The 14181-nt window shown below is 40.9% G+C and overlaps 1 protein-coding gene across 13 annotated transcripts in view; it reads right to left on the reverse strand.

Annotated features, from left to right (window-relative positions):
* The window catches only part of SPATA13 (spermatogenesis associated 13), a 162415-nt gene that overhangs the window by 42781 nt on the left and 105453 nt on the right, over window positions 1-14181 (reverse strand). For 10 of the 13 annotated variants that reach the window (XM_053385877.1, XM_053385873.1, XM_053385872.1 and 7 more), the window contains one exon: window positions 2586-4388. The exons of 2 other annotated variants lie outside the window; for them this stretch is intronic. In XM_053385877.1, coding sequence (XP_053241852.1) covers window positions 2586-4226 — 1641 coding nt within the window. In that variant the 5' untranslated portion in view covers window positions 4227-4388. Of the gene's footprint in view, window positions 1-2585; window positions 4389-6331; window positions 6524-14181 lie in introns of those variants that run through there. One more of the 13 variants, XM_053385876.1, reaches the window with a different exon arrangement.

Genomic DNA, 14181 nt, shown 5'->3' on the forward strand with positions numbered 1-14181 from the left:
CGGGGTATAAATAATAAATTATTATTAGTAGTATTATTATTATTAATTCATTTTATTATCACATTTATTTCCCTTGCTTCCTCAAGGAGCTCAAGGTGACGTATGTACATAGTTCTCTCCTTATTTATCTTTACAACAACCCTGTGGGGTAGGTTAGGCTAAGAGGCAGTGACTTAACTCAAGATCGCCTGCTGGGCTTCATGGCTGAGTGGGGACTTGTAATCCTGGTGTCCCAGGTACTGCTCCACACCACACTGGCTCTCTTCACATAAATGTTCTTATGCAGATCTCTACCGTTTATTCCAGTGACAGAATCTGTGTAGGATTTGAAGTGCATTTTGAAGCTTTATTACTTAACAGCTAGAACTATTCTGACATTCTTTCATCCTTCCATAGAGTGGAGCAGTTTGCAAGAGGTGAAATATGGACTGTTTTTATTCCTCTTTGCCTGCCACCATGTGATTCAGCTATTGTGCTAGAGGTGGCTCTTCCCTTCGCACATCTGCAATATAACATTTTAGATACATGTTGTTCCAAAAGAATAAAAGTATCTAACCAGTTACGCTAAGCATTACAAAATACAGGAAGTCTAAGCGATGGAAAACATTGGGTGGTATTAGACTTAAGTTTTACTCACAGAAGACACGTTGAAATTAATGGACCTGATTTGTGTTCATTAATTTCAGTGGGTCATCTCTGAGTAAAGCTGAGTTGAATACTACCTTTCAGATTCTACAAAAGTGGCCACAGAATGGTTGGGGGAAGGAATGTGATTTGTAGAATTAATGAAGTTATGCAAAACTACAACATAACAAATTAAGCAAATAGAAGTAGCCTGAGAAAGTGAAACACACACACACACACACACACACACAGTCCTTAGTTTTACTAACTGCTACTTACAGCAAGTTGGTCAGTCTTGCTGAGCCACAACATTTCTGCATTATTTTTACACCATTCCATTCACTCGTAGCAAGTTTTAGCCTAAATTGTATTTTGAAGTATGTATCACAGATGCACTGGGAAGGTTTGACATAGGCCTTCAGAACACCAACAGCTGCTTTATATTTACACCACAAAGAGATATAGGAGTTTTACCTAATTAACCTCCTTGCAATATTGCAATGATGTAACTGCCGGTATACGTTGCAAGTTAAGAAACAGGAAGCAAAATAAGAAAAAGCATGGAACCTGAGTGCAGCAGAAAGCCACAGAGAAGTGGTTCCTTCCTTGCTGCTCCACAAATTCAGTTCTCAGCTTTTGCTAAAGATATAGCACTTCCGTGCCTCAATATCTTACACAATTACAGGTATATTTGTGCTGTTGGGATGCGCTGGGAATTTAACACACTGATGTATTTACTTAACATAGTTCTGCTCCTGAGATTTACTTCTTTTAAATGCTTTTAAATATTCCAGGAATGGTATATAACAGGGTGAGTGTTGGGGGGAGAATACCTTTGGCCCTCCAGATGTTGTTGGGCTACAACTTCCATCATCCCTATTGGCCATGCTGGGTGGGGTGATGGGAGTTCGATTCCAACATCTGGATGGCCACAGGTTAGCCACTCCTGGTATACAGTGTCAAAGGCCAATGAGCATATGAAAAGAGAGATAGGGGTTGGTGGACAAGATAAACGGAACAAGGTTCCATTGCAGGAAACTTAAATCCTTTCTGGATTGAAGTTCTAACCGACCCACCAAAAGTTTTGAACTTTCTTTTAAGTTATCCTCTCCAAACCAACAGGACTAGACGCCTGCATGTTATGTGCATATCTTAACAACTATAGTAATGACTGCTACGACATTCAACCGCTATACAGAACAGGGCTATTGAGACAAGGATTACAGATGAGGAATACATCTGAAATGGTTAATAAAGTGGAAATCTATCCATAGGGTCACTCTTAATTATTGGACTCATATGTGACCCACAGCTGCCATTTTATAAACAGAGCTCAGTAAAGAATGGATTATTTTTTAAATATGCCCCTAACTGCGCCTTTAAATAATGTACCAACACATACCACTGTTTACTGTTCAAACATGGTAGAACTGCAACAACCTCTTAAGATCTGTGTATGCAGCTCCTGTCATCGTGAAGCCTTCTGTATAATTTTAGCATGTTTGGGAGTGACTTCAAGGTCCCTTAACCGTTTAGCACCATGGCCACTACTATGTGGCTTACACTAAGTGTCTTTTGTCAGGGCTCCAGCCATGGACTCACCTAGCTGGATCCTGCTTGGTCTTGATCTTGTCACAAGGTAGTGAGGTTGCAAACCGCAACAGTGCTGCCCTCGAAAATGTACACAAGCCATCTCCCTTCCATGGCTTTCTTTATTAATGTGCACAGGAGGGCAAACTACTCCAGTTTCACCTTTGAAATGGAATTGTTTACACACTTCTTTGCACACTTACTTACTTCTGAGTAAATATGCAGAGAATATAACTGCAAGAGTGGTTAAAACATACACACAAGTTATCTAAGCCACCTGACATTACATGAGTAGTAGTCAATACTTAGTTAACCCCAGAAGTGGAGTATCACTCCTTCCTTACAGGCACGGGGCTTGCTTTCCTCCTTACCTCCTCCTTCTTTTCATCAACACTCACAGCTAAATTGAGACTCAGCTGAGAGTGGCTGCTGATGCCACTGTCTTCATTTGTGTCGTCAAAGAACACAGCTTGCACCGAATCCTGGAAGCAAACAGGGCTCTTCCCTAGCTTGGCAGAAGGCCCATCCCCTCTTCCCTCGCTTTCCATGGAGCTGAGTGACAAGGTGCTGTTCCTGTCAGGACAACGGAAATCCATATTGCACTTGAGGTTTTCGGCACAAGGGCTCTGAGGCTTGGGGATGACGGGTCTGGCAGGGGAGGCAGGATGCTCAGTGCTGCTGCATGTAAACTGGCGAGAACTTCTTGGCTCATCAGAGTCTTCGTAAAACACTTCGTTCGCGATTGTCCCAACGTCCTGAAGTGGAGGCGGCGAAGACACCGAATCTGGAAGGTCACAGGACGACATCCTGAGACCGCTGCCTTCAGGGGTTAATGTATTAGCCGCAACATTGTCATCCTCAGAACTCTGGACACTCGATGTGGAAACGGTAGAGTCTGGGCTGCTCCTGGGTGGGGCACACCTCCGCCTGTCTTTCTCAGTGTTGCTGGAAACCCGACGTGAGTAATCATCATGCAGCCGACTGTTTGATCTAGTCCTCTGGTTCGGCTCATTAGAGGATGGGATTTCGTTCCTGGGACCCTCTTTCTTCAACGCAACGTCAGCAACGTTGCTGACAAGTTTCAAAACTCTGTCGAAATCCTTCGCCCTGATTGGGCTCTTCCAGCGTTTCGACTGGCGCTCCGAGTTCCTGCTGGCTTTGTCAGAGTCCGCTGAAGAAATACTTGTTGTTCTCTGTGGAGTCTGCTTTTCGTTCACTACTTTGAGGTCGGTGAGGTTTGAGGTCGACTTCCTTTTGAATGAGCTCTTTTTCAGGAAGTTCAGGTTATCTGTGCTTTTGCTCCTCCGGTAGATGACTTTGCTGCTTTCAGAATCTTTCACTACTATTTCGCAAATCTGGGCCTCCTGTATGACAGGGGATACTGTCCTGGTAGTGTCCTGATGGCCCTGGATTTTATCGGTGTCTAATAAATTTATACGGCCAATCCCATAGGCACGCCTGATGCTGCGTGACCTGCGAGTGTTCCTCAGGAAGGAATCATCACCTTCCTCCCCGTCAGAATGATCAGAAACAAAAGCATTGTCTGTTGTGCTTTGCGAGTCATGTAGTGGCCCTGAATAAGAATACCTGTTTGTTTGAACTCTCACCAACATATTGTTTGGGACACGCTTTCTGATATTATTTTCCAACACGCTATCATTTAAGGTGTCAGAGTCTTCCTTGGCTGGCATTCCTGGGAGAACGGAGGATTTTAACTTCTTGAAAGATCCTATTTTCCTAATGGAAGACAGGGCATTCCATGTTGAGGGGTTCCCCATGACTATCAGAGAACGAGGCCTTTCCACATTGGAGCCAGATCTTTTCCGAGGAGTGGAGAAAAAGTGCATGAGTTTGGAAGGGCTGACTTTATCATCCTGGCCTTCATTTTCATAGCTGTGACTTGGGTCACCACTCTGACCTAAGGAGGTATTGCAGTGCTTCGATTCCTTATTATCCACCACCATACAGGTAACAGAGGTGCCGTTTCCACAGCCATTCTGATAAGTTGTCATATTTTCTGCATAAGCATCGGGATATATGGGGTTATATCTCACATCCAAAACCTTGTCTCCTTCATTCTCACCAAACCAAAGCTTTTCTTCAATGGTGCATCTTTTGGGGTTGTTGTTTTCACATCTGTGGTGTGGATTTAGTTCTCCAGTAGTCTGCACTGCCTGCACCAAGAAAACAAAGCCAGCATTTAGCATGTTTTTTCTCCATAGAAAAAAAGGATTCTTTTGTGTAAAATGCAAGGATTTCTTAAACAAGGCTCTCTCGTAGAATTGAGAAATACTTTTTGAGGACACAAACATTATCTGAGTTATTAATTACATCTACAGTCATACCTCGGGTTACAGCCGCTTCAGGTTGTGTTTTTTCGGGTTGCAGACCGCCGAAACCCAGAAGTACCGGAACGGGTTACTTCCGGGTTTCGTCAGTTGTGCATGCGCCAAAGCGCCGAATCGCAACCCGCACATGTGCAGACGCTGATTGCCAACGCTGCGGGTTGCCAACGTGCATCCCGCACGGATCACGTTCGCAACCCGAGCGTCCACTGTATTATATTATAAGGGGGGCATTTGCTCTGCAGGCTTGGGATACTGATATTAGAAAGAATCCAAAGGGCCAAAAGAGGGTCCATCAATGGAATTTTTTCATGGATCAGGATCCAGCTCAAGCTCCCACTGGATTTCCTTCACACTGCTGTATCAATGGGGCCTAATTCTATAGTCAGCTTTTCCTATTTCTCAGGATTCCTGTCTTTGCCCCACAGCACTCTTTGTGGTATTTCTCCAAAAGCACCTGCTGAAGGGACCTGTGCCTGCCAAAAAGATGTTTGGGACTCTGACAGCTGGAACTTGTTGAAAGGATAAGATAAAGAATACTAAAATAAAAATAATAAAATAAATTTAACTAACACGTTCAAAACTCAGAGCTTAGTAAATATTAAAGGGAGTGAAAAATATGAAACATGCCTCAGCCCACGTACACAAGTAACAAATTAAGCTTCTGTATGTGGATTACTGGAAATTCAAAACACCCAATAAGTCTTTCAGTCTAGTTTTCATTTCTCCCTTAGAAGAAAAATACATTGCATAAGCATTATCTAGTACACGCTTCATAAAGTAACCTGGAAATTCCTAGAACCCTCCTCCTCAAACTCATCCCAGCCTTGTTAAGTCCATCTTTTCCTTATGTAGGAGTTTTATTTTCTTTTATTTAAAACTTGTGTCACAGTAGGAGTAGTGGGAGTTTAAGTGTGGGCTCCCAGGAGATGTTTTAACAACTCTTGCAATTCCATCTTGCCCTGTTACCCTATTCCCATATTCACAGCTTAACTGATCATCCTGCATAAAGGGTAATTCACATGCTTGAACATAAATATTTACAAAGAGCTGCTTTAAATGGGGTTAGAACAATTTTTCAAATAACTTTAGAGTGAGTTCAGAACAAGGACTCCCATCTCAGCATCCTTTTAGTTCTTATAGTTAAAAGCAAAAATGGGGGGAAGGAAATTGGGGGCTGGATTAAGTCAAGGACTCTCACAGAAAAACATGACAATTGTTTTTAAATGTGCAATCCTAGACACCCTAGGGAGTAAGCTCCATTGAAAACTGTGGGGCAGACTTCTGAATAAACATGTCTAAAGTCGTGCTGCAAAGTCATATTGCCCCCAGAATATATATATATAAAAAGAACAGTACAGACTGGAAGTGGGTAAGTTAGCGCTTAAGATGCTGCATTATAATACAAATCAGTACCTGTTTAATTGTACACACTTCTTTTTAAACAAACACTATGAGATGAAAATGCAGAGAAAAACAAATGCACATATAAACTCCCAGTGAAGAGGATGATTTTAAAAAATGCTTTCAAGGAATCGCTTCCCTCACTGGCCTGCAAAAGATAAGGAGTCTGCCTAGTCTTTCCCCCTCTCCCTCTTAGCTTTCCGAAGTTTCAGACTTCCAGTTCCAGTGGGGCACCTGCTAGGCTCTACTTTGCTTTCTAATCCGAGGAAAGGAAGAAAAAAGAGCAGATGTGCCCCTATAGCTAAGGAAGCCGGGGAAAGCCATGCGCTCGCCGTCCTTCCCTCCCTCCCTCCGGCAGCTGCGGTTACCTGGCAAGGAGGACTGGACTAAACTTTTCCGCCTGCACGCCGGACAGCAGATCACAGCCAGGATCGAGAGGCGGAGGAGCTGGATCACCTCTGATCCTCTAAGGTAGCCTCTCCCCACCCCCTTACACCGGAGGGGAGAAGAGGACGGAGAAATGAATGTGGAGCAGCGGCAGAAACCTCCCACATAAACACGCCTCCTAGTCGCTGTGGTGGCGGCGGCTGCCTCCCCACCCCCACCCCTGGTATAGGAGGCTAATCACTATGGCAGCAACCGGAACAGAGGGAGGGAGGGAGGGGGAGAGGAAAGACCTTAGTAGCAAGCTGGGCAATGAGGGCAGGGACCTGACTAGTATTGGCAGGGTTGGGGTGCCCGGCTAGCCTAAGCTCACAGGATGGGGCGCCAAAGGGGCGCAAAAACACAACTACCACCACCTACGGTGCATTTACACGGGTAGCTGCTGCGAAGATCAATAAAAGGCCAACTGCACTGGTGTGGAAAATAAATGTCCACAAAATTTTGTCCTCGCTCAAGGAGCCACGTTACCAAAGTCGCCCCCGGGGACCCCCTCTCCCCCAGGGATATGCGGATAGTCCCTTAGCGGGCTGTCTTTGTTTTACTAAAAAAAATCCTTCCAGTAGCACCTTAGAGACCAACTAAGTTTGTTACTGGTATGAGCTTTCGTGTGCATGCACACTTCTTAAGTTTCCTGGAAATCTACCGAGGACCCTGAGTCTGGTGCAAAAGGATTCTTAACCCAAGAGCTTGTTTTTAGCACCAGGGCTGAACGGAGCTCGCGCCCCTTCGGCACCAAAGTCCACTCCGAGTTTACCCCAGCAGCAGCAGATGTAAAAACAACTTTGCATTTTTATACTACCCATATAACCGACGACACTGGCCGGTTTGCAGACTATTAAACGCAGCATGCATGGCGCGATCCTATACGAGTCACCTTAGAAGTCCAGTCCCGTGGATTTGAATGGGACTCAAAACTCCCCGATGGCAGCCTTAAAACGGTATCTTAAACGCCACCACTAAAACCAATTATAAATCCATCAAGTGGAGTGGTGGTGTCAGAAAACCTTGCCCGATCCGTCGCATCTCTATTCTTTCCCATCAATTTCCCCCCCTCGTGGTGAGAGAAATTACCCTTGTCTCCTCAGTGAAAGAGGAGCTGATGCCCGTCCTGTGGCCCCTTCACCCTGGGGGCACAGTCCATGCCCCTTTATCTATAAAGATACAACGAAAGTTGACCCGGAGGGGAGGGCTGGGGGCACGGGATAAAATAATCACGCATCTCACTTAAAACAGGGTGATTTACATTTGAGCAAACACTCATTAAGTGCCCCTCCCCCCCGCCTTTCTTCCGACTCTGCCAGAGACAAAGGGAGGCTGTTTGGCTCTCCGTTTGGATTTCATTATCAATTGAACAGCCGATAACAAGAGTAGCAGCCCAGCCAATATAAATGACAAAAAGTGAACCAGGACAGCCAGCTTTCTCCCTGGTGGGGGTCGGGGAACGGTGCTTTGTTTTGTTTTTAAGATACCCTCAGAATCTAGCAACATTAGAAACATTGCAAGATTTTATTTTAAATCATATCGAAAATGAATTTTGCAAAGCTTCTTTAAAAATAATATTAAAAACTCAAGAGTGTTGTGTGGTTCATATTACCCTGCAAAATCTCTAGACCTAAAAAAAAAAAATCTTTTGAAAAAGCAGCACCTTAAGGGTGCAATCCTATACCCACTTACCTAAGAGTAAGCTTCATTGAAATTAATGGAATTTACTTCTGTGGAGACTTGTATAGGATTGCACTTTGAAAAAATAACCCCCCTGTAAAATCTTGCCCTTATCGCAGTTCCTGCTGAGTCAATTCAAGCTGGTTGTGGCTTAAGAAATAGCCACACTGGAGGAAGAGGAAACTGAAGATATTTTAACATATAAATTACCTGCTGTTAATTGCCCATGTACTGTCAACTGCACAACTGAGAACTTTGTGTTCTCATTTGCAGAAATGTTTTACTTAAAACCTGAAAATTAAATAGCCTGTTCTGAGTTCTAAAATTTCACATGTTCTAATGCAGTGGCTCTCATATCCCCACCCCGACCAACCACTTAATAATCACAAAGGATCTAGCCTATTTAATGGCAGGCAACTGATTGGTTTTTCTACCTGTTTTAGCAACTGTCATATTATAGTATTTTCTGCATCACAATCTGAATTCTATGAAATATAATATAAGAAATAAAAGAGCCAATAACGTACAGTTCAAAACCATTATGCATATTTAATGCAACTGATGTGTTGTGTACGATGACAAATCCACAGACATGCTGCAGGACAACTTGAATGAAGTTCATGGACCACTGGTGGTTCACAGACCACAGTTTGGGAACCCCTGTTCTAAAGGGTAGTCGAGACATTGGTGAATATGCAAAGTTTCTATACATGTACATGGTGGGGAGTCTTGCTCATGCATGTTGAAACTGCCTTCTCATTACACACATTCAGGATAACTTCAGAAACAATATATATTGTATACATATACATATATCATACATACAATCAATTTGTGCAGGCTAGCTCAGTTGGTTAGAGAGTGGTGCTGATAACACCAAGGTTGCAGGTTCAAGGTAAGGGACAGCGGCACAGTCCTGCATTGCAGGGGATTGGACTAGATTATCCTCAGGATCCCTTCTATTCTATGATTCAGGCTCTGTACATGCTATTGGGAACCTGGAATATACCATGGCTTGGGAATCAGCATTCTGAAACCCTGTCTCTTTCCTTGCTAGTGTTAACTACAGTGCCAGATTACACATGCATTAACATAATCATTTACTGTAGTTTGCTTTCAAACCAGAGATTGAAACCAATTTCAGATCTTGGTTTCAGTCTCTGATTTTAGAAGCAAACTATGGTTAGTGGTAACCATGGTTATAATGGTTCAAATTTAAGTTGAAGCTAACCAGGGGAGGGGACAGGAGAAGCAGAGGAAGGTGTGAGTCTATGAGCACCAGCCATCACCAAACCATGGTTTGACAACTGGACACAGGTTGCAGGACTTCACATACCCTTCTTCCACCTCTCCCTTCTGGGATGGGAATTTCTGTTAGCCACTGTTTAACTCAGGCTAGGCATTATATTGATAGTGATGACTGCCAGTAGGGGTTGAAATTAGGATTCAAATCCTGGTTGCAAAAACCCTAATTTGAACCATGGGGAACTGCTGATCATCTGTGGTTAAGACTGATGGCATCTCCTTAAGCGGGAGGCAGGGAAGGAATGTGTGATACCCCTGACAGCTCACAACTGCTTAAGCATGGTTAAGTAATGTCAGGAGGGTTATACAAGCATTGCACCTAAGCAATGGAGGTACAAGATGTTAGGATATTTCCGTTCCACCTTAAAAGGGAGCAGGCTGTGAGTCACAGAGTCTGCGTATTTCCTGTTGCACAGGATGTTTCTGTTGTGTCTTTTTGCTTTCGTTTCTCTTGTTGCCTGAGCATACCGAAACAGGAAGTCATGTTTTTCTTTGTTCTGATCAACGCTGAATAAACTTGGAAAAATGCTCTCCTGCTGTGCATCTTTCGCTGTGTGAATTCTGCTGATAGAGTATGCACCAGCCTAAGAATGTGGCAATCTATTTCTGAGGCTTCGTGTCGCTAATTGCTGATACTGCCTGTCTACGGGAGGTCGATGGATCATCCGGCAGCCGGCTTGGGGGCTATGATGGACTTTGCCTCCCTGGCAGTATCCCAACAACAAACTGAACAATCACTTTTGTAGGTTGTTCTAAAAAGCTGCAGTTCATTCTTATTATTTGCAACCTGTTCTTTTGTCCCCAGCTGAACAATAACATGTAATTCAACAAACCCTTCTGCAAACATCATAAAGTGTGGGAGAATCAAGTGTAGACATTAAAAAACAGAACAAGTTTGGAGAACAAAATTCTGATTGGTAAAGGGCAAAGGAGCTGTTAGTGTGTGTTGATGATGGTCTCTGGTATTTATAGCAACAAAATGAAAGGCATGTTTTAAAATTTTAAATCTCTGATTTAAAGAAGGTTTAATATGCATGTGACAAGGAGTGAAGAGGATTACAAACTGAAGCAGTGTGTGAAATGATTACAGAAAGGTGACGGGAAACAAGTTATACTGAAGGGGGGATTCTGTCTAAAAGAAGAAAAAATAATTTAGAAGATAAGCAAAGTTGAAATTTGCCCTAAGACCAGTTCTGACCATAACGCTGTGAAGATGGAAATGAAATTGATGCCATCTGGTTCCTTTAGATGGAGGATGAATGACTCTTTGTTTAGGAATGATGAATTTACCAAAAAGGCCCAAAAAACTTTGAGAGATTATTTTGAGATTAACATGAACACAACAGTGGAAAAAAGAGTAATCTGGGACGCAAGTAAAGCCGTCATGAGAGGATTTTTGATACAACAAAATGCAATTAAGAAGAGAATGCAAAATGAGAAAAAAGATAAAATTCTGGAAAGAATAAAGGAAGGAGAGAAGAAATTGAGGGCGAAACCAAAGTCTCAGGAGATTTTGAAAGAAATAAAGTTATACCAAGTACAATATATGAAAATGATGAATCAGGAAATAGAATGGAAGATTAAACAGATGAGACAAAAGACATTTGAATTGGCAAATAAGTGTGGGAAGCTGTTGGCCTGGCAATTGAAAAAAAGACAAAAACTTAATACTATTACGAATTTGGAAGTGGAAGGAAAGAATATACAAAATCCAGTGGAAATTAGAAAGTGTTTCCAGAGGTATTTTAAACAACTATATACACAGGAGAAGCAGACAGAAATGGATATTGATAAATTTTTGAAAATAAATGGACTACAAAAAATTTCCCAAGAAAACAAATTAATGCTGAATTATAAAATAACGGAACAGGAGGTAGAAGGGGCCATTCAGAATATGCAATTAGGTAAATCTCCAGGACCGGATGGACTGACTTCTAGATATTACAGATCTTTGAAAGAATGGTTAATACAACCTTTAAAGGACGTTTGTAATGAAATAATGGAAGGGAAAAGGGCGCCAGAGTCGTGGAAGGAAGCGTACATCACACTTATACCGAAAACAGAGACTGAAAAGACGCAGCTTAAGAACTACCGCCCCATATCACTGCTCAATGTGGATTACAAAATTTTTGCAGACATTTTGGCTAAAAGATTAAAAAAGGTGTTAGTAGAAGAAATCCATAAAAATCAAGCGGGTTTTCTCCCGGGTAGACATTTGTCTGATAACACAAGGAATATAATCAATATTTTAGAAAAGTTACAAGTGAAGATTAATACTAAGGCAGTTTTGATTTTTGTGGACGCGGAGAAAGCCTTTGACAATATTTCCTGGAGTTTTATGAAGAAGAATTTATTGGGGATGGGGGTTGGTCAAGGTTTTGGAAACGGTATAGGTGCAATTTACTCAGAACAAAAGGCCAAATTAATTGTGAACAATGTAGTGACGGAAGAATTTAAGATTGAGAAAGGAACACAACAAGGTTGCCCAATCTCCCCATTGCTTTTTATATCAGTCCTGGAAGTTTTGTTAAATATGATTAGAAGGGACCAATTGGTAAAAGGTATACAAGTGGGAGCCAAACAGTACAAATTGAAAGCATTTGCTGATGATTTGGTATTGACTTTACAGGAGCCAGAATCAAGCACTAAAAGAGTATTAGAATTGATACAAGAATTTGGTCAGGTAGCAGGTTTTAAGTTGAATAAGATGAAAACTAAAGTTTTAGAGAAAAAATTAACTGAGATTGAGAGAGATAAGTTTCAGAAGGAGACAGGATTGATACTGGTTAAGAAAGTGAAATATTTAGGGGTAAACATGACTGCTAAGAATGTGAATTTATTTAAAGATAATTATGAAAAATGTTGGTCTGAAGTGAAAAAAGACTTAGAAATATGGTCAAATTTGAAGTTATCGCTGTTAGGCCGAATTGCTGTTATAAAAATGAATGTATTGCCAAAAATGTTTTTTTTATTTCAAACACTGCAAATTTTGGATAAAATGGATTGTTTCAAGAAGTGGCAGAGAGATATCTCTAGATTTGTCTGGCAGGGCAAGAAGCCTCGTATAAAATTTAAGATATTAACAGATGCTAAAGAAAGAGGTGGATTTGCCCTGCCAGACCTTAAACTTTATTATGAATCAGCCGCATTTTGCTGGCTGAGAGAATGGATGCTTCTTGAAAACACTGATGTGTTGGATTTGGAAGGTTTCAATAATGTATTTGATTGGCATGCATATCTGTGGTATGATAAGGTTAAAGCACATAAAGCGTTTAAAAGCCACATTGTTAGAAAAGCATTGTTTAATGTTTGGATAAGATATAAGGATTTGCTAGAAAATAAAACCCCAATATGGCTGTCACCAATGGAAGCAAAGGCTCAGAAAAAACTTAATATGGAGGCTAAATGGCCGAAGTATTGGGAGATATTGGAACAAGAGGGAGACAGACTAAAATTGCAGAGTTTTGAAAAATTAAAAAATAGAGTGCGAGACTGGCTCCATTATTATCAAATAATGGAGGCATATAATTCGGACAAAAAAAATGGTTTCCAGGTGGAAAAATCCAAATTGGAAACAGAACTGTTAGACTCTAAAGTTAAGAATTTGTCAAGAATGTATAACTTGCTGTTGAAATGGAATACTCAAGATGAAATGGTGAAATCAGCTATGATTAAATGGGCACAAGATGTTGGACATAATATTATGATGGCTGACTGGGAACAGTTATGGACCACTGGTATGAAATTTACGGCATGTAATGCCTTAAAAGAGAATTTAATGAAAATGATCTATAGGTGGTACGTAACACCAGTCAAGCTTGCAAAAATTTACCATTTGCCTGATAATAAATGCTGGAAATGTAAGGAGTCAGAAGGTACTTTCTTTCACCTTTGGTGGACATGCCCAAAGATCAAGGCATTCTGGGAGATGATCTATAATGAAATGAAAAAGGTATTTAAATATACCTTCCTGAAGAAACCAGAGGCTTTTCTCCTGGGCATGGTCGGCCAATTGGTGCCAAAGAAGGATAGAACTTTCTTTATGTACGCCACAACAGCAGCAAGAATACTTATTGCAAAGTATTGGAAGACGCAAGATCTACCCACCATGGAAGAATGGCAGATGAAACTGATGGACTACATGGAAATGGTGGAAATGACTGGCAGAATCCGAGACCAGGGAGAAGAGTCGATGGAAGAAGATTGGAAAAAATTTAAAGTATATTTTAAAAAGTATTGTAAAATTAATTAATGTTAGAAAGATGCTGGAATGAACCTACATGGTCTTAGCAGAAAGGTTATAAAGAATTAAGTTAAAATGGATTGTTGATGGGTTAAAATGTAAAATTTAAGGTTAAATTGCGTTAAGATAAACTATGGAATAAAATTTGAGAAAGAGGGAAAGGACTTGCTGAAACAATTATGAATTAAGAATACAAAAAGGGAGGTGTGAAGAAGTCATGGAAATAAGTAAATGAAAGATAAAGATATGAAAATACTGGATGTTATTGTTTTTAAATGTTATTGCTTAGCTGTATTGTTTTTGGGTTTTCTCTTTTTCCTTTTTCCTTTTTTTCTCCTTTTTTCTTTTTTAGCATTGTATTTTCCTATATTTTTGAAGTATTGTAATCTTTTCTATTATTATTACTGTTTGTTTTTCTTTCTTTGTAATTGTTAAACTTCAATAAATATTTTTTTAAAAAAATAAAAGAAGAAAAAATAATTTTAAAAATGCAAATGTGTTTTGGTATTAGCAATTCATATTAATCCCTAGCACCGTAAATACTTTATATAGCACTTCTAATTT

This window comes from Podarcis raffonei, chromosome 4, assembly GCF_027172205.1.
Source record: "Podarcis raffonei isolate rPodRaf1 chromosome 4, rPodRaf1.pri, whole genome shotgun sequence".
Taxonomy (NCBI): Eukaryota; Metazoa; Chordata; class Lepidosauria; order Squamata; family Lacertidae; genus Podarcis; species Podarcis raffonei.